Source organism: Candoia aspera, chromosome 7, assembly GCF_035149785.1.
Source record: "Candoia aspera isolate rCanAsp1 chromosome 7, rCanAsp1.hap2, whole genome shotgun sequence".
Taxonomy (NCBI): domain Eukaryota; kingdom Metazoa; phylum Chordata; class Lepidosauria; order Squamata; family Boidae; genus Candoia; species Candoia aspera.
This window is the reverse complement of record NC_086159.1, coordinates 58,154,396-58,175,214: the sequence shown is the minus strand read 5'-3', so window position 1 is coordinate 58,175,214 and position 20,819 is coordinate 58,154,396. Positions and strand designations below refer to the sequence as shown.

The 20,819-nt window shown below is 37.3% G+C and overlaps 2 protein-coding genes across 3 annotated transcripts in view; one reads left to right on the top strand and one right to left on the bottom strand.

Annotated features, from left to right (window-relative positions):
- The window catches only part of TSPAN12 (tetraspanin 12), a 65,754-nt gene extending 51,792 nt beyond the window's left edge, over nt 1–13,962 (top strand). For both annotated transcript variants that reach the window (XM_063309530.1, XM_063309531.1), the window contains exons 6-8: nt 1,703–1,810; nt 5,800–5,943; nt 10,241–13,962. In XM_063309530.1, the coding sequence (XP_063165600.1) occupies nt 1,703–1,810; nt 5,800–5,943; nt 10,241–10,546 (558 nt within the window). In that variant the 3' untranslated portion in view covers nt 10,547–13,962. The remainder of the gene's footprint in view (nt 1–1,702; nt 1,811–5,799; nt 5,944–10,240) is intronic.
- A 5,052-nt stretch (nt 13,963–19,014) lies between these two features.
- The window catches only part of KCND2 (potassium voltage-gated channel subfamily D member 2), a 294,928-nt gene continuing 293,123 nt past the window's right edge, over nt 19,015–20,819 (bottom strand). The window contains exon 6 of the mRNA XM_063309529.1: nt 19,015–19,192. Coding sequence (XP_063165599.1) covers nt 19,015–19,192 — 178 coding nt within the window. The remainder of the gene's footprint in view (nt 19,193–20,819) is intronic.

The following is a 20,819-nucleotide window of genomic DNA, read 5'->3' as shown; positions in this document are numbered from 1 at the left end:
GAAGTCCCTTTCATTTTCCCAGGTTTTTTTTACTCGCTTTTCATTGCATTCATGTTTTAATGTTTGAATGACTGCCTTGCAGATACCTAGTTTGCATGGTGTTTTTATGTTGCATTTTATTGTACATGTTTTTATTTGAACTGTATTTTTTAGTATGTTTTATTGTAAACTGCTCAGAGAGTTTCAGCTATTGGGCACTTTAAAACTTTAATAATGTTTTAAATAAATAAAGCCCATGAAAATGAGTTCATCTAAATCGGAGGATACCTGCAACTTAACTGTGAAAGGATATCATCTAAATTATTACACAGTGTCTATTCTACCACCCCTGCCCACAAAAAGCAAAAAAAAAAAAAAGCGAACCTGGCAATGTGAATGCAACAGTAAATGAATAGGCAATATTGATTATATAAAAAGATATCAAAATCAGTCTTAATTCAAAGTATTGCTGTGTTGAAAGAAGCAAAATTTGGCTTAACTTTACTCATTTACTAATGCAGGTCATGGTATGTATGTGAAAATCATAGGATCATGGTGTTAGAATGGACTTTCGAGGCCATCTAGGCCAGACCCCTGCTCAGTATAGGATCCACTGGAACAACTTTAACCTCATGTGGCAACTTGTTCCTCCTCATGTCAAGCCTGACCCTGCTTCTTTGTAGTTTTAATCCATTGGTTCTGGTCCTGCCTTCTGGGGCAATATAGAACGAGTCCACTCCTTCCATGCAACAACTCTTCGGATATTTGAACACTGCCATTGTATGTTGTCTCAGTTATTTCTTCTGTACTCATGTTTCTTCAACACAGGAGTTGATTTCCAGATTCCTCAACATCTAGATTGTTTTCCTCTAGATTTGTCCTTGTATAATGGTGCCCTGACATAGACATAATATTCCAAGTGGGATCTGACTAGGTAAAGTGGAATAATAACTTCCCATAATCTGGACTCTGTGTTCCCTGTTAAGGAACCCAAGATAGCATTTGCCGTTTTAGCAGCTGCATCACACTGCTGGCTTATGGTCAACAAACACACCTAGATGTTCACTTTTTGAAATTGAAGTTGGAAAGAAAATACTTTCTTAATTTGTTTTAAAAAAACAATAGAATAAATAGAATGAAACTATACATCAACATATTGATGTATTTCATACTCAACATCAAAGTCAATTGATTATCAGTTTATTCCTTTGATCAGCTCTTGCATTGGCTAAAAAAAGAATAGCCGTGTGTTTGAGAGTTGTATTTATTGAAGGGCCCACTTCCTCTAGAAGATAAATGAATCTGCTGTATATTTGGTGCTTTAATCAATAATGTTAACATTGTAAATATTATTGGAGCAGGAATGCATTTTTCTTCTGTAATGAAACATCAAGCTCAGTCTCACACTAAGCGACTGTTATTGCAAATTTCTCTCATGAAGATAGCCTTGAAAAGGATTAGGATTGAATGTGAACACAGTTTGAAAAACACTAGATGAGTATGTCGTAAGTCATATAGAAACATATTTCCATTAATAACCCTACTTTATGACTCATGGTCTGAGGAGAGGAAATTTTCTCTCTCTCCAGCTATTCTACTTCAGAAAATAGCTTCAGAAGTGCCTTTAACAAGCAATTTCTGCAGTTGCTAATGTGTTATGTTTACAGTTTCCTGTTTTCAGTATTGTGGTGGTTGAACATTCTTCTAATTTTGTTTCCCTCAGGTCCCTGTACAGTGGTCAGATATGGTCACTTTAAAAGCCAGAATGATCAATTATGGCTTACCTCGTTATCGTTGGCTTACTCATGCTTGGAATTTCTTCCAGAGAGAGGCAAGTGATCAAGCAGTCATTAATCACATCTGTGAATTAATAAATTGAATTTGTATGTATTAAATCAGCTAGATGTGGATTTTTTTATTCTCATATGTCCCATTACATATAATATTACCTTACAATTGTAAATGTGGACAGTAATTCATAACTAATTCCAATGAATTAATCAATAACATGAAGAATCTTCTCCCACCTTTTGCCCACATGATGGATAGTAAACTGTCATATTATAGTTAAGCAGTTAAGTCAAGAATAAACAACAGGAGAAGGCAAATATTGATTTTGCCTGACTATAATGTGTCTGAAGCTGGGCACAGTCCAACCTATAAACAGGATTAGTATGTTCCATGAATCAACTGACCAGCCTATCGTGCCTCATTCAACAGGCCATGGTTAAAATCCTGATTTTGTTCTATGTGTGAGCTGAGCCATATAGTACTGGAGTTGGTGACCTTCAGCCTGAATCAGGATGGCAATATTATTTTTCATAGGTAAAAGGAATGATCTACATATGGTACGGAAAGGAAAGAACTTAACGTATACCTGGTGAAAACATCTTACATTCTCTGAAAGCTCTGATTTAAAATGTTTTTGAAAACTTCATTGTTTAAAATTGAGCTCTGGGAGTAAAGTTTAGGACAGCCTAATGATTTCCGGACAATTATAAGCAATATTTCCATGGATTGCTATTCTGTGATAGAGGCCAGTTTTATTTCTTGCGTGAAACCAGTGGTGAGACAGTACTGATCTATATGTTAATGGAAGCAGGGGTACAGAAGTACATTTTGATTTTAAAAAAGAATGAGTCATTATATAGCAAATATATGGAAGTATGCATGATAAAAGCTATCAATTCCAGATCCTTGTTCACAGACCAGACACGGACAGTTTAAATGTCTGTCATTCTCTTGCTGTACTTGAAATCTGTCACATTAGTACAGATTTCCTGTGTATTTAAAAGTTTCCTGGCTGAATTTGATAAGTTTGTTTTAGAAACAACTAAATAGGAAAAAAAAATACAGTTAATGAATTACTTTCTTCAAAGCTATGCAGCTATTAAGGAAAAAACAGAGCCATGGTTGGTCTTTTTTTTTTTTTGGTGGGGAGGTGGGAAAGAAGCCTGAAAAAAATCTAGTTTGTTTACCCCGAAAAAAGAAAGTCATACTGTCTTTGCACTCTGGTGTCTTGTTTTAACAACTGCAACCTTAATGGGTGTTAGTTTTCTAAGTTCTGAAATGGTTACAGAGAGAGCACTTGTGGTGAGAAACTGTCTCATCAGTGCTAATTACATATTCACTTTTTTTCTGTTTCATTGGGCAAATGAGAAGACTATATCCCGTATTCTTACACAGATAGCAGGAGAAAATGTGCACTAGATTTTAAAGAAGAAATAAACATTCCTTAGTGGCTTAGTTTAATTTTATTTTTTGGAATAGCTCTCTGATGTAACCTTAATATTCACTGAATGATTATCACTATTGTTAGACTGTTATTGTTATATTGAAAACTGTTTTAAGTTTTAATATCTGTGTGCTGCCTGTAGTCTGCTTGAACTGAACTGGCAGATAAATCTTGCAAATAAATAAATGCTAACTATGGACATGCTAAAAACACTTACGTGGACACACATGAGGATTGGTGGAACAGAGGGATGCTATTACAAAGCAAGAACCAGGGGCAGAAGTACAAAAGACAGGTATATGCCACCACTGTGCTGAACACAAATCTAAACAAGATTTCTTCAAGATCATCTATCTGTGCAGAAAAATGTTATGTGTTTATCCAAATGCCCAGTTGTCCTGTAACTAGCGCCTTCCAACTGATCTACAAAAATACTCATAAAACAAATCCATAAAACATAGCTAAATACAATAGAAACAGATCAGACAGATTAAAATACAAAATCCAAGACAATAATGACCATGTATAACAAAATAGAGTAAAAGAGAAAACTAGAAGAAATTTCTTCCTTTTGTACCATCCCTACCTTTTGCCCCAATCAGATCCATATATGCAGTTCTCAGTTGTACCGTTTTATTCAAATAAAAAGCCGTATTGAATGTAATATTTGGCCTCTGACCACATATAATGTGTTGTTCTAAAGAATGGATCCCAGTGGGCCTTTTGTCTAATGTTTGATTCAAGATACCTTACAATACAGCTGGCATTCAAATATATGTGCTATGTCTTCCTATCTCTGGGACACCACAAATACATTTATGTTCATGGCAAGGAACTTGGTCAAGCCTTCCATACGTAACCATTGTATCTAACTGCTCTAATCTCACTTGAATAAGTACCCTCCTGAGACACTTGGACATTTTTGTATTTAGAAATGTTTCCATTTTAAAGGTGCATTCATGGTGGCACATCCATTTCAATGTGCTGGCCTTACTGAAGGTAGCTATATCTCTTTGAGCTTCTACATCCAAAAATCTTAGTGTGGTAGGCTTTTAAACTTGCTCAGAAACAGTTGGACAAGATACAGAAAGGCCATAACTCCTCATATAATTTGAACGCTGTACAGTCCAAAAGGTCTCTATTTGAGATTTAATCTGTTCTATCAGACACAGTTTTGGTAGTCTTATCAGATTCCATAAAAATGTTAATATTCCGAAACCTGGGAATGGGCAATTTCAGTTTCCCCGGACTTTCCATCCCATCTTGAAAATTGCTGTATCAGAACAAAATCCATGTTATTCTTTAGCTTATTTTACATTAGAAAACCAGTAAGATTTTTACTCCTCCAGCCTGTTGTTATGTAAACTTCATAATATCATCACACATAGAAGACTCCAACTAGCTGGTCACATCTTTTGCATGGAAAACAACCGGATCCCTAAAGTGGTAATACGTTGGACCCCAACCCTCGATGCTAAATGACAATGAGGGCGCCCTTGAATAACATGGCAAATGACACTGATACAAGACCTGAAGGCATTGAATATCACATGGAAGGATGCCAAAGCACTCGCCCAAGACTGAAAGAGTTGGAGAACCCTTACTGCCCGATATGCCATGTAGCATTGATCTGGGACAAGAGAGAGAGCGAGAGAGCCTGTTGTTATATATCATTTAGAAATCTAGATTATGTGATGAGGGTTAGAAACTTGTTCTGGGAAAATGAAAAAGCTGAAATTGTCAAAAAAGCAGAATACTTTGATCTAATAGCACAGAAGTGACAGTTTATTAATGGATATTTGCTGCTACAAGCCTTCTGTAAGTTATGCCAAACTCCAATAACATTCTCTTGCCAAATATGCAAATTTAACTTTTGAATGAGACATACTTGTGAAATGCATTTCAGGCCCAAAGCAATTTTAGGTGGCTTAATTAGAAAAGCTGACTTACAGTTTTAGGGATAAAACTAATTTGGTGTATTTCCCATTTTAACATTATACTATTTTTGACCGCTTACTGCCTAGCTTTTGAAAGTATTTGGAACTCACTTGCTTTCAACTTTAGTGAGTACCTATCCTTTTCTTTCACTAAAATCACATAATTTTAGTTCAGAAAGGATTTTTTTTAAAAGAGTTTGGGATCCTTTCCTGGCTGTTTTGCTACCCACAGAACACCAATTTCCTGATAGGCATGCCATCTTTTTTAAAGCAGAGGCTTTGCTTACCAAGGGAAAACAATGGCCTTGAGGTTTGGACGATAATTTTCACATTTGTATTTTGGGAGGAGTCTCATTTAGACTTCCTTGAAGTTTACACAACACCCCATCTATTTTCAGACACATAAGTGATTTATGTAGTTCGGTCAAAATGGAAGAAATACAAGTGGAAGGATAAGATTATGTTTGGCTTGGATAATGTATGCGGCTATTTTTCTTTACATCTCTAAAGAGGCATTGTGTCTTCTAGAGTATCAATTTTCAAAATGAGGCTTCCTTTAGAGAAAATGCAGGCTGAAATGCAATGCAAGATTGTGCATAGCATTCTGTGGTCCTTGAGCATCATATTTGGGTGATGGTTCTTTTGCAGTTTAAATGCTGCGGAGTGGTGTATTTCACGGATTGGCTGGAAATGACAGAGATGGATTGGCCTCCTGACTCCTGCTGCGTGAGGGAATTCCCAGGATGTTCTAAGCAGGCACACCATGAAGATCTTAGTGACCTTTACCAGGAGGTAAGACATTAAACAAAAAACTGCTTCTAAGCCTGGGAACTGTGTATTGTATTTGCTGTGGCTGCTTTCCACCTGCTGTATCACCCTAAAGTCTTCTGCTGCATGAAGACATTGATGGGGGAACTTGGACTTTATTTTTTGTAACAGGGATGAGCATCCATGAGTAGTGGGTTACATGCAGTCCATCAGCACTCCTTTGGGGGCATTCAGAGCTCCCCCAGAACAGGTAGGAAAACAATGATTGAGTTTGGGAGGGTTTTAAGGGGTCAGATGGGTGCCTGCAGCCTTAACCTCTCCAATTCCAATCCCTTCCAGAAAAAGGGCTACAAAAGTTGGTCCTTCTCACTTTGATGATGACATGATGTTTCTAACACATCCCTTGTGGCTTTCAGGGGCCAAACAAATTAAAAGTCTGGGCCATTTTCTGTAAGGAAATGAGTTCTTTTTCTTTATTGTAGGTTCTACTGGAGCATAACAAAGCCCTGTCTGGTTTTGTTCTGATCCAGGAAGAACACAAACAAGGCACAAGTGTTGTTCCCCCATTCTGGTATTTAGAGGCATGCTCTTTATGAACTTGGAGATAGTATTGCCACCATGGTCAGCAGCCATTGATAACCTTACTCTTGGTGAATTTGAACATTCAAGTCAAATGTATTGTGCGGCTCACACAGCTGCTTCATGAGCAGCTCACACAGAGCTGGCTTTTCTACTGAAATAGAGTCAGTCTTCTGAAGACAAAATTGGCATGACCCTATATGTTTTTTAATTCCCTTTTTCCAGCAGGATACTATTGGAATATTTCCATTGGTGTCACTGTTAATCCAGCCAAGAAACAAAATTCTTTATAAAGGAGTTTAAAACACTAAGATATATTTAAAATATATATATATCAGTAATATATATATATATATTTACTAAAATATGTTCAGTAAAATACCTTAATGAATGGGAAGTTTGGTTACAGAGCCAAATGTCCTGACCTGTCTTCCTGCCCATGTGTTTGGTCATCCTCTTTTAGAAACCTTCTAAAAGTGTAATTCTAGCATTACACTTGTACAGACATTGGCTAATAGCTTCAACAAATTAAATTTCTGCTGTTTTTATGCTCTTTCTTCATACTTCAATTATCTAAAGAACTGAAGTACAAGACTTCGTCTGAGGTTGAAGATGAACTATCAACCTTTTAATTTGACAGCTGTTAATGACTTGTTATAGGAGACACAATAAGTGGTTTTATTCCCACTTGCCACAAGCTTCCAGGATTCCTAAAAATGCAAACAAACCAAAAAAAAAGTGTGAGAGATGTACTGTATGTCACATTGGCTTTCTGAATTTCCACCATTAGAAATCTGGAACCCTTTTACTCAATTCCATGCTGTTTTCTCTTCGTTCCTTTTCCCTTCGGCCTGTAAAACAAACTGCTATTCATTTTGAGTTTTTAGTAAATATCTGGATCAGCACTTGAAATTTAGTCTACTTTTAGAAATCTGCAGAGAACTGGCTGATCAATATATCTGGACTCTTATTGATTTCAATTGAAAATAAATGTGAATATGTTAAAAGGTTTGTGGTAAAGAGGTGAAATGAGATTTAACCAAAAGAAAAAAAACTCCTTAATGACTTGGACTTTTAAAATACATACAATGTGTAACTAAAATTGCTCAGAAGCAGCCTTCTAGTAACATATATGATTACTTACATCTACTGTATTTTTATGTAAGAATTATAATCTAATCCCCTTTCCAGGTTAGCAGGATGTTGTTGAAGTATAATTTAAAATACATTCAAAAATCCAAAATTAGCATGGGATTTTGTTTTTTAATCCTTCTCTAGTACTGAAAGGTCACAAGTACATGTGCAAGGCAAAGGCAAATCTCAGTGAACAGAATGTTTCATAGACAAGACATGCCAATTGAGAAGGTCTTTTCTTCAGACCTCTGTTGGTGGATATATATGAAGGAAGTCAGTTGGAAAATGATACCGTTAGTTAACAACCACTTGTTCAGCGACTGTTTGAAGTTATGATGGCACTGAAGAAGGAGACTTATGGCCAGTCCCCAAGGTTGAGGCCATCGCAGCTTCCCCTGGTCACATGATTGCAATTCGGGTGCTTGGCAACCAGCGTACAATTAGGACAGTCACAGTGTCCCGCGGTCACACGATTGCTATTTGCAACCTTCCCTGCTGGCTTCTGCCAAGCAAAGTCAATGGGGAAGCCAGTAGGAGGTCGCAAATGGTGATCATGTGATGTTGTGCTTAACAACCGTGCAGGATTCGCTTAATGACCACAACTGAAACTGCCAAACCTGCCCTTGTAAGTTGGCACATTCATGTGATGTTGCACTTTAAACTGCACTGCTTAGCGACATAACTGCTGGTCCCAATTACCGTCATTAAGTCAGGGCTACCTGTATTAGCATACTGAAAAGTCCTTTAGATGCCTGAATCCCAAACTGAATATGGATTTGAGAGGAAAGCATTTGAACTGTAGCTGAAAATGGAGCAACCTTTCCTCACAGAAGTTATATTTATAATATTAAAGACCCATAATTGTTATAGCAGTCATACAGTCTACAGATCTGGGCTACCTGTATGTCCCTGGAGATCTGTCCCTCTTTCTATGATGTGTCTTTTTTGTTTCATATCTTCATAAAACCTTTAGTGAAGCCACGTTGGCAGCTTGTACTCTGCTTCATTCTTTGATCTTCACTGGAATTGTTTGTGATTGTTCAGTGCCTCCTTTTTCAAGAGCCTCTATTCATACATACTCCTTTTCCCATAAGTTTCTCACTACAACTTGCTTCTGCTCTGCATTTATTAAAATTGGCACAGATGTTGGAGTAACTAAAGCCCCTCATCGGTTTAACTTTGCTTTTCTATTCTGTTTTCATTTTCTTTTGGAAAGCCTTTTCCACAGCTTTTCCTTAGTTGGAGACGCAGTAGTAAATACTAGCAATAGTTAGCTTTTATTGGTTCTCTGATGTATTTTAACACAGATGCTGTGTAGAGTATCGCCAAATTCATTGGCTTGGATTTCTGAGCAGGTGTTTATACTTTTAACATACAGTGGAACTTTTCCTCCTTTTCTTTCTCTTTTGAACCAAATGTATTCTTCCATTGATATATTTTAATCAAGGGAGTCATTGCATCAGGTCTTCATTATACCTATTAAATCATATATGTTTTCTTATATTAGGAGTTCAAGCTGATTTTGTTCCCTTCCCATACTCTGAACACCAGTGAACAGACAATGAAGGCCATGGCACAGCTGATGTGCTGGGTGATTTTTTTTTTTTGAGTGCTCTTAATAGGCCTCATTATTGCAAAACTTCCATTTTCTTCTATAATACACGTCTTTGTTTGAGGTCCTTACATTAGGCTCATGGGCTCTAATTCCCACAGGTTCAATATGAAACCCTTCTTCTGAGCCTCACTGTGCTTTGTCCAAATACAGGTAGTCCTCATTTAGCCATTGCAATTGGGACCCACAACTTGGTCGCTAAGTGAAGTGGTTGCTAAACAAAAAATCACATGACCATGACTGTGCTTATGATTTTACTTCAGCTTTCCTTTGCTTTACAGTGTCAGGATATGACCCAAAACAGCTGGGGGAGCCTAAATGGTGGGGAAGCTTTCCAGAACTTGAGTCACAAGGAAGCTGGGTAAAAGGGCAGATCTTATAGCCCTTTTTCCCACTCCCCCACCCTTTGGAATGCTCACCCCTGCACTGGGATAATTAGCAAGAAGAGAATTTATGTCATGACAGAGATAGACCTCGTAAAGGTCATAAATGTGGGTATTGGTTGCAAAGTTACTTTTTTATCACCATCGTAACTGCAGATGGTAGCTGTTTGAGGCAGTCGCTAAACGAGGACTAACTATATAATTTTACCAGTCCTTGTGAAATGCAACCTGTGCCAGCAGTCTTACCATTCTGATAACTCTGGCCGTGGTCCCAGAAATCAAATCTCTATTATAGTTAGTCATTCACCTGTAATATTTTTCTTTCCTTCTTTAGTCCAATTAAGTGGAACACCACTTGAACTCACAAGGTTTTCCTTCCTAGGCAGGTTAATATGCAATATCCTGGTAAAGGCTTTTAATAAATATAAAGTAGCCAGCTTAATCTGATAAAACTGTATGGTGTGTAGACTATGACGCCATTGTGAGTCGTGGGTCAGTATTAGAGGGGCAGTCCCATTTGAGGTACTCAGAATTTCTGTTCATGGGTCAGGCATCTCTGGGTACAGCCTAGACATGTTCCTATATAGCTGAATTTTCTTCTCTTGCTCCACAGGGTTGTGACAAAAAGATGTACACATTCCTGAGAGGAACTAAGCAGCTGCAGGTGCTTCGATTTCTAGGAATCTCCATTGGGGTTACCCAAATTTTGGCTATGATCCTCACCATTACTTTGGTGTGGGCTCTCTATTATGACCGCCAGGATCCAAGTGCAGATCAAATGCTGTCTTTGAAGAACGATGCCACCCAGCACCTGTCATGCCATTCTGTGGAGTTATTAAAACCCAGCCTGACAAGGATCCTCGAGCATACCACTATGGCAAACAGCTTTAACACACACTTTGAAATGGAGGAACTGTAGAGCAATTTGTGATTTCTACAATTTGAATATAGCCATCTTTATGGATCCTGGACACTGCGTTTTAACACAGCTGTCATAGAAAAGAAAAGTGGGCAGGGAATGAAGATGCTCTTAAGGAAGGACTATTAATTGTTTTTCTTTTTTCATAAAACGTGTTCTTGTTACAATTGTACTGCTAAAAATAATTGTTTTACTGAGTAAGGCCAAATGTGTCCTTCATTCTCCATGAGACTGTATGCGCCATGTAGAAGGTAGATCACTAGTCTCATAGTATTGAGTGAAAAAAATAGGCAGGATTAATTTTAGGGCTCTCACCTGTTTGAAGTTTTCACTTCAACAATTCTGTTAGATTGAGGATAGACAACTTGTTCAGTGCTGAAAGCCCTACAGATAATAGACGGCCATAGACCATCAGTGTTCACAAGTTATGTATAATTTAAGTAATTTTTCCATTTCATTTTCAAGGAACAGTAACTGGCAAGCCACAACTATTGAACATGTTGCATTCAGATCTGCTTCCTCTGCAGTTGTTAATCACAGCTGAGAAAACCCTGAACTCAGACCTTTCAGAATCTAAAAGAACATGACAATCTTACCAGTTTTAATCAAGCACATAGTGTTGCATTTGAGAAAAATAATTCACAGTAGCACTGTGGTCATAGATATACTGATGGGAATGCTCAGCAGTGTGCTGTGTACAGAATGTTAGGTTGTATATGGTATAGCAGATTATGGGTTACATTTGGAGTGTGGCTATCAGTGAAATCCATTCATGAAATCCAGTTACTTAGCAGTGCATCACTTGCAAACACACCTGTGTAAAAGCTGACACTTTGGATCTTCCCTCTTTTGTTTGTGTATTAAAACATCTAGGACATCAGTGGAAGTTCTTGTGTTGTTTTGGAACATCAAAGTTTCATATCCCGCAAGCAATCAAATAGTTGGTTTGTCCCGCTAAGGCAGAAAAAATTGCTCAAGAAGAACTCTTCTTAACCGAATAATCGTGGTAATTGCCACTAAAAGATCAGGGATAGATATGTATATAATGAAGTATGTGTGTATACAGTAGAATTGCTATCTGTATGGAAGTTTGGGTTTTTGTAAAGAGGATAATCTTATTTTGAGCATCGCTTTTGTTTAGTTTAAGGAAACGTGAAACATTTAATTTTTAGTGACATTTTCAAATTAAATTATGTGGACTAAAGAAAAAAGTACATATTAATACTTAAGTGTACTTGTTATATCTGACAGGTATGTTTGTGTGTATATGTATGTATGTGTATACACACACACACAAACACACACAAACACACATATATGAATGATTCCCATTTAAGGAGATAATTCTATTCATATGCTTGTTTGCTGGAACTCAACTCAATTTACTGAAGAGACAACCTACATTGTTTCCAAGCCAAAGCTCCTTGGAGAAGTATTTCAGCTTTTCTCCTATCGTACTCACTTAGTAAGAATTTGGAGCATGATCTCTCTGGTTAACTGTCCCACTGAAATCAGTGAGAATAATGCTTACTGAACTTTGCTTAGACTTCTTAGCTTTCTGGAATTTTATATTAGTGTATGATTTGGCTCATTTGAATAATGTGGAAGTAATTCTTTTGTAGGAAGTTTTCTATGGATCACTTGCTACCTGATGTGTATTTTCATCCAGATTTGCATGGTTGATTTTGGGGGGGGGACTAGTAAGTGCCTAGCAGTACATACTTAGTATGGATAGTTTTTATACCATTTCAGTTCTGTAATCAACTCAGACATAATGCTGTTCAGAGAAACCATGATTTATGTGTAAACGGACAACAGCTACAGCTACATCTTCATCTTATCCTTCTCCTCTAGTGAATATGGCTTAAAAGAAGACCTCATGGTTTTTTGAGTTTTTCACAATCTCCAAGAAAGAAACTGTAATTTAAATATTGTCTGCAAACTGGGATTGTAAACCAGAATTTCAACTTTAATTTGCAAATCAAAATTGTAGAGAACATGCAAACCACGTTTTCCACTCTAATTATCATGGGAAATTGTGATTTAATAAAATTGTGACTTAATAAACCCAAAAGTCTCCTTACAAGCTGTATGTATGAAGAGGCAGAAGGGGAAAGTGAAGAAGGAGGGGTTGATCTCATGACAGTACTTATATCTGCGCTTATGATTCTGTAACTTCAAAATATGGATTAGCTACTCTGGGCTACACAACAGGTTACTTTGGGACATAATTAGAAATTACGCTTTTTTTCCCCTTACTGTAAGAATATGCAGGGGAGCCAATCCAGACTGGGATTCTGATGTAGGAGGGAAAAGAGATTAGACAATATTCTAATTAAGCGATATTCTAATCTGAACATCTTGAGTCAAAAAAGAAGTTCAATTGATATCTTTTTAATTAATCACTTTTTGGCAATTAAAATGGAAATAATGAGAGACCAATTGTAACCACAGCAGAAATCAAAGCCCCCTTCAATAACATATCCTGATCCAGATTAGGTTCCTTGTGCACGTGTAATATAGTTTTGCTATATTTGCTAGTTTTAATTTTAAAGTAATATGTGGTTTTGTCCTTATTTATGCAATTAAAGACAGCATCTTTATAGATTGCAAGGAAAAAAAAGTTGCACCTATTTTTCATGTTGAATACTGAGTGGCTTAAGTTGCCACGAGGCAACTTATTTATTGAACTCTGAAAAGTGCATCTTACTGTATTTTATATGCACCATAGATTTTTTTTTTTTCAACTAGCTGTATGACTGTTCTGCATTTTATAAGTAGTCAGTTCAAATGATTGTGTGTCCTGAGAGATACAGTCTGGGTGTCAAAGTTAGACACCCCTCTATTGTTCTTTGCAAGCTGAAGGTAAAAGAGGCCATGTGGGCTGGGCTGAAGCAGATGTTTGGAAACTTCAGCCCCAGTTGCTCTTAAGTGGTTGGCCATGTGATTTATCTCTCAAGTGTGATGTATTGAACTTGTACAGTTCCTTTATTCTTGCACAATTCACATCAGTGGCAGCAAAGGATGAAAGTGCCAGGGATAAATGGGAGTTTGTACTCTTGTGATTTTTAAATGGTCCCAGCTTGCCCTGGACTTCATTTTGGGCAAGGAAAAGAAATGACTAATGTGATCAGCAATAAAACCACTACTGTCTTATATTGTCTTGCTCATTCATTTGTTTCATTAAAAGGAATTTTCCCCTAATTTCTCTTTGTCTTTTAATGAAATTTAGCTGTAAGGTTATTTCTCCTAACCAGGAATTTCTCTGTGTTGGGGCTTCTTGAATTTTTGATAGGGTTTCTCCCTAAACCATTAGTGGGTGACCTGCGGCTCTTGGACTGTATTTGGTTTTTGGTTTGCTTTCAAAAGCCCTTTGCCAGAGAGGCTTGAACCAAAATAAAAATCTAGCAATTCTACCATACCACTGTCTATTGTTTGTCTTTTGTTCCTTCAGGTCAATTTTTGACTCCTGGAGACAGCCTGGGCAATGCCCTGCAGTTTTCTTGGCAGCGTTTTTGGAAGTGGTTTGCCATTGCCTCCTTCCTAGGGCTAAGAGAGAGTGACTGGCCCAAGGTCACCCAGCTGGCTTTGTGCCCAAGGTGGGACTAGAACTCTCAATCTCCTGGTTTCTAGCCTGATGCCTTAACCACTACACCAAACTGGCTCTCTTGTTCTCTGTTACTGCTTTGCCTTTTCACTGAGCAGGTGGCCTATTGCTTCTTTTATTATTCTGAACTTATCTGAAAGGGGCTTACTTGTAGTTGGCATCCACTAAAGCTTATTCTGACCTTTAGTTTTCCTGACATCTCTGTTGTATGTACTCTTTTTGTCTGGTGACATCCTCTTTCTAGTTTCTATATATGTCCTTTGGATTTTCATGTTTTTGCTTTGTTAAAGTAGTTGGTTATTCTGTTGATGAACAGCAGTAGAAAATAGGGCTATGCATCAGATTTGACTGAAGCCCAATTCAGAAGATAGAGTGGATAATTCAGAACATTGTCATTTAACTGGAAACAAGAGCTAAGATGTGGTTGATTAGTTTGTGGTTCTGTCATGTGAACACAGTCACTGCTTGACCTCAGTATACTTCTCATTTTAATTTGCCACACTTGGTAACTATCCACAAAGATTTTATTTCCATTTATATAATAATTTGATTTATATCCTGCCTTTGACCTCAATAATCAAAATGGGTGTCAATCATTAAAATACAAAACACTTTAAACAAAATTAATATTCAACAAAAACCTGGTGAAGAGAGAAAAGGGTGCTAAATACAACTGAAGAACTGTTGTCCATTATTTTATTTATTTGCTATCCCGCCTTTATTATTTTTATAAATAACTCAAGGTGGGGAACATACCACATACTCCTTCGTCTTCCTCTTTTCCCCACAACAACCACCCTGTGAGGTGGGTTGGGCTGAGAGGGAGGGACTGGCCCAAGGTCACCCAGCCAGCTTTCATGCCAAAGGTGAGACTAGAACTCACGGTCTCCTGGTTTCTAGCCCATTGCCTTACCACTAGACCAAAGAAGTTCATCTTGATGATCCAAAGATATGGCACTATGTAACTATACATATGAAGAGTAACATTGAATTTCAAGTGAAATTTTACTCAAAACGTTTCCACATTCATTCAAGATCATTTGACATATAAGCAGGAACAAAATTCTCTGTGAATGAGGTTATTGCAAAATCAATTGTCCCATTCAAGCATGCAGATGTTTTATTTAAATAGTCCTCAGATGTCTGATTTGTTTAGCATAACACATCTTGTTATACTGTTCTTCCGAAACACAATACAAATTTCACCTCCCCCATAGTAGAAAAAAAACACCTTGATTTTTTGTGTGATACACAGAAATAATTACATTTAATTTACAGTACAGATGCATTTTACACGGTCGCAAGTCATTCACTACCAAAAACAGCATTTAAATCACCTAAAACACTGAAAGAATGTTTAGCTTCTGCATTTCAGAGAAAACAATAGTAGTTTTGCATGAGTGATGGGTGGCCTAGCATTATGCGAAATTTTACCAAACGCTAGAGCAGAGGAGTCAATAAAAACATACTGCTAGTCTGTATCCCGTTCTCTAAGCACTGGTGTTCCATCTTCTCGTTTTATGCATGCTCTCAAATAGAGCATCAGGAAAGACTAAATGTTTAAATCCTGGAATGTCTGTACTGGCTTATAAAGCTCCTAATGTGGAACAGAGTTGGCCCTGACTGAAAAAATATGGGAAAAGAAAGGGGAGGTAGTAGTAAGGCTGTTGTAGCCATAAAACAATAATACCTTATGCACAAGCTAGGGCAACGGGCAGAACCTCCGTGAAGTAAGGCATAGAGTTTGGACACCACTCCATTCTCGGGCACTGCTCTCGTTCATCTAGCCCAGTTGCTCTTTGTGGACTGAATAAAGCAGGTCAGGGTTAAAATCTGTTTCTGCATACAGCTCTCCAGGAGCTGTCTCTGGTTACCCTCTTCCGTCAGCAAAGTAGCATCCACAAATGTAATTAAGGTACCCAATGACATTTCAGGAAAGGAAACGCACATTGTATTTAATATTTGGGTATTATTAAATCCCCAAATTCCTATAGCACAAAGTACAAAGAGTGAGTAATAAAAAATATGATGGTGAGTAGAGAATGTACACTTTGAATTATTAGTTTTGGCTTTATTAACATCCACTGCATGTGTGCACACCCTGCACGGTGAAATCAAGGACTCCTTCACCATCTTCTAGCAGGCCTTATACAAAAAGTCAGTGCAGAAATCAGCAGGAGCAAAGATCATCCAAATGGGAAAAATGCTTCTGGGGAAGAAAAATTAAACAGGCATTTAAAATATTCATTTGTGGAAGAAGAAAATGGTTCTGGAGTTTCAGGAGAGTCATTTAAGGGAATGACAGTGGAGAACAGAACATTCAGGCAGAGCCAGAGGGTGGCGATGAAGGGCTGTTCAAATGCAAATCGATGTTAAAATAATGGTCATCATAATTTATATTCTTCACTAAGGTCAATCATAAACAGCACTGCAGTGAAGGTGGAAATGGGGAGGAAAATAAAAGCACATGATTTTTTTCACCTTGAACCTACCTTGTGGCTACACTTTTATAGAAAGTTGGCAAGAAATATATTCACCAATTTTAGAGCCAGACTCTACAGTAAAAGTATCAGTATCATAAAAATAATTGTATGGGTGCTTCTATATTGCTCTGGCAATATAGCATTAAATATTATGGACAGTCCAATTGAAAGGGATACTGATCAAAGAGAAAGAGGTTAATTGCTATTGCTGTAAGATGTTGCATCCATTTGTACTAGCTCTTGTTTGGGCTGGTCTCTGAGAAAGCCACTGCAGCTCCCACTGCAGTTTGACCTGTTTCCCTACCCCCTGGTTTCTCGGGGGAAGATCACCCCTAAACTAATGCAACAAGGCCAGGCCAATCTGTCCACAGTTGTGGAGTGCATATCTTGCCCTTCCCATTTACATCAAATCAAGGCCTGGTCCAAGTGCACTGGAGAAGTGAGATGCCTTTGGTTGTATTACTGGTCACATAATAATGCAACAAGTATCGCAAGTAATTAGAACTAGACTGCTTAGGAACAGAGGAGAACAGAATCTGATCACCAACACCCAATGTATAATTTTTGGTGTGACATCAGTGGAGACATTTATAGACATTCTTACTTCCATATGTTGGTGGAATCAATGATCAGGTGAAGACACTTCTGTTAAATACAGTTTCATATTGGCCCATATATCAGTTTCTCTAGAAAGTCTTTTCTTTCCAGATTTGGTTATATTTTGTCAACTGTTTTGCTTAATAATGAGAGATGATAGGAGACTACCATATTCCTAAACTGATAACAATAACTGAAGGAATAATTGAAGAAAGTTGGTTTTTGAAACAGCATTTTAACAATCCTTTGGACAATGAAACAAAAAGACAAATTTAAATGGTAAAGTCTATGTATTGATCCTACAGTGATACATTCTTGTAGCTCTGAGTCTAAAGTTTTAATTTCAACTGTAATCCATTTTAGGATGGGGCATCCATGGATGAGGGGGATACTTAAAAAAGTGAAGATGGTAGCTAGCCCTGCATTGTGACTCATGTATAAAAGGGGCAGGGCCTTGATGGTCATCTTGATTTTTTATAACCCCACTCCTGTGAATGTCCCTGTTAGGATATCTGACCCAGTACTCCAGAACAGATTTGACAAACAGATGTATGTAATCTTCAGCAAATCCTAACCACATGTCTTCCAGTGCTTAGTTTATCCAACAGCAATACAACAGCAGTTTTAGAGGTCTTAACTGCTAAACCATGTTAGTTTTACATCAGATGTCGACTACATTGTAACATCACACTAGGAAGACTTAATTAGTTCAGAAAGCAAACAGGATAGAATGGTGTTTATAAATCAAGGTTTTGAACACATATATGCAAAGAGGAACAAAATTAAATGAAAGGCAAAGATTGGCTTTGAGGAATTACAGGATAATGGAAAATCAAAGAAGGTTGATAGAATTATTGTTGGCTTTAAATGATTAAAACATTAAACTTTCCTGTGTTACATAATATATTGATGATCCACGTGGTTTTTTTTTTGTATAGCTGACTTTGTGCAGTTATATAAATAAAAGCCTGATTCCTGATACAACAGATGTACATTGAATTATTGCAGTTGTAACAGTACTAAGGAAGCAAGGGAAACCAATGATAAATACTAAACTAACTGAACACCTCAAGTTCACTAACGTGTGTTTTGAGTATGAAACATTTTTCTCCCCACCCCACCCCTCTCCAGGAAGTTATTTGTACGCCATGGAACATTAACTATCAGTTTTTATAAGTGCACAGAAATGCCCCTTTTTTTACAGTAAAATGTTATCATGCCATTCTGAAGTAAACAACAGAAGTAAATTCAGGTCACAGCTCCAAAGAATTTTCACATGCATATGAGTTGTTTTTTTCAGTCAGTACACATACTGAATAAGCCATTTTTCTCTCTTTTAAAGTCAGCTGAGCAATGGGTTCATGGTTTATCAATAGGTAAAAACAGAACATATCAAAACTGGGTCCATCCTTAATTTTGCATTTGGTTGGAAAATAAACTGTCTGAATAGTGGTATGTGTCTTTGTTTTTGCTTTTTTAGGTATTTTATTAAAAAGATTTTTTTTTAAACCCCACGGTAAGAAGAAGCCTTAATGGGAGACATTTCATTGTGCTCGTACAGTAAATGAAAAGAGTCACACAAGAGTTTGTTCCAGAAAAGTTCCAGTTCATATAGAAATTCCATTTGGTTGTTCACTGCACACAGTTCAGTACTGAAAACTTAGAATGTTTTGTATCTCCGGAACCCTTCCAATATCTGTGGCTGTTCTGTTTAACGCAGAGATGTCTCTCTCCTTCTTCTGAATCTTGACAGCTTCTCAATGGTCTTTATTCTAACTGTTTTATAAAGCAGATACTCGGACGATGTTTCCTCCTGAATACTCTGGAGATTCCAGTCTGTCGTCTCCTTCTGGGGTAGTCACAGGTGGTGTTGGGATGCTGATTATTGCTGTGGTTACATAAGGCTGCTCACAGTTTAGTTTTACGCACTCTTCCATTTTGGCATTCAAACTGGATCGACTAGAGATGGGTAAGAGAGAAAAATATAGAAATGAATTAGGTAAACATTACATCTTTTCTGGGTTTTTATTCAATTCTGTTATCAGAAAGTCATCCAGGCTGCACGCTGGTCAGGTCACATGTGCAGAAGGCTTTATACACATGTGAACGCTTACTGACCCTGAGCATCTTTGTCTAACAGCTTCTATATTTATCTAGTTCAAGTGGGTGGATTCTGAAGTGCTAAATGAGTTTAGGCTATTGTTTCATGATGGTTCAGAGCTTTCAAAAAATCAACTCACTAATGTATTTTCCTCTGATCCGTGATAAAATAAAGGATCTCGTACATTAGCTGTAATTATACAATAGCTCACAATCCAACATAGCTCACAATCCAGCCATCAATTTAGAGACTGAAACTCAGGGAAACATGCAATCAAATGAAATGAACGTTGGACAGGTTAATGTGGTGAACGATCAGTTGTAAGTGGAAGTCTGGCTATATATAAGGAAATTGAGATGCACATTTAAATAATTATTTGTAAACTAACTCCCAGTAGTTGGGTCATAAGAATTTAATTGCATGCTTGTAATCACAATCTTGTCTGGTGTTTGAGGGTAGAAATGATTCTCATTTTCATTACATTCAGGCAGCATTTTCCCAAATAAGATTTTCTCAGTGCAATTAGAGTGGTTTGCCCTGTCCTGAGTAATTGTCACTAAGGAATACAATATCTTTCTCTCTCTTTGGAAATCATCTTGTCCTCATGAAATTCATGTCGATTTGCCATAATGAAATCATCAAATAAGTTATAAATTGGAAGATCTAATAAAAAAAGTACTGTCAGAAAGGCTCAACATTTTATATAAATGAGTTGTACTGATATTAAGGATATTCATTCACATCTATCCCACAATTTAACTATGAAAAGGCTTTTTCCAAAATGCTTTAGAGCAGGGTTTCTCAACCAGGGTTCCATAGAAACCTAGGATTCTGCAAGAGGTCACTAGGGGTTGCCTGGGAGATCATGATTTATTTAAAAGGATTATTTCAAATTCAGGCAACTTCACATTAAAGAGGTAAGTTTCATTCTTTATTTTTAGTTTAAGAACACTGTTCATGCATATATACAGGCCTACACATGAAACCAATATAATAATGTTGTGACTTCTGGCCTATATTTGAGCCTGAATGTGCACGGGTTCCCCGAGGCCTGAAAAATATTTCAAGGGTTCCTCCTGCGTCAAAAAGTTGAGAAAGGATGCTTTAGAACATAGTTTGACAGTATGGCATCAGCAATTTAAAGAGCACCCTCCAAACACCTGGGTTAAATACAACGTATTATTTCTTTAATGGCAAATTTCTCATATGATATCAACATTCTCACATCAGATCTCAAAAAGACTGGTGAGATTTCAGCCACTTTTTATTTTGCTTTTTAATTTATGCTTTACCTTTCTTTTGGGGAGCCTGTGCAGAAGGGATGATGCCTTCCCTTGCAGTAGAACCCTGGTTATTATTTGAAACAAAGCAAACACAAATAATCATGCATACATCTTGCTAATTCTTTAATGCTAATGCTGTCTGGGAAATTCTGAGAGTTGAAGTCCACACATCTTGAAGTTGCTAAGGTTGAGAAGCACTGGA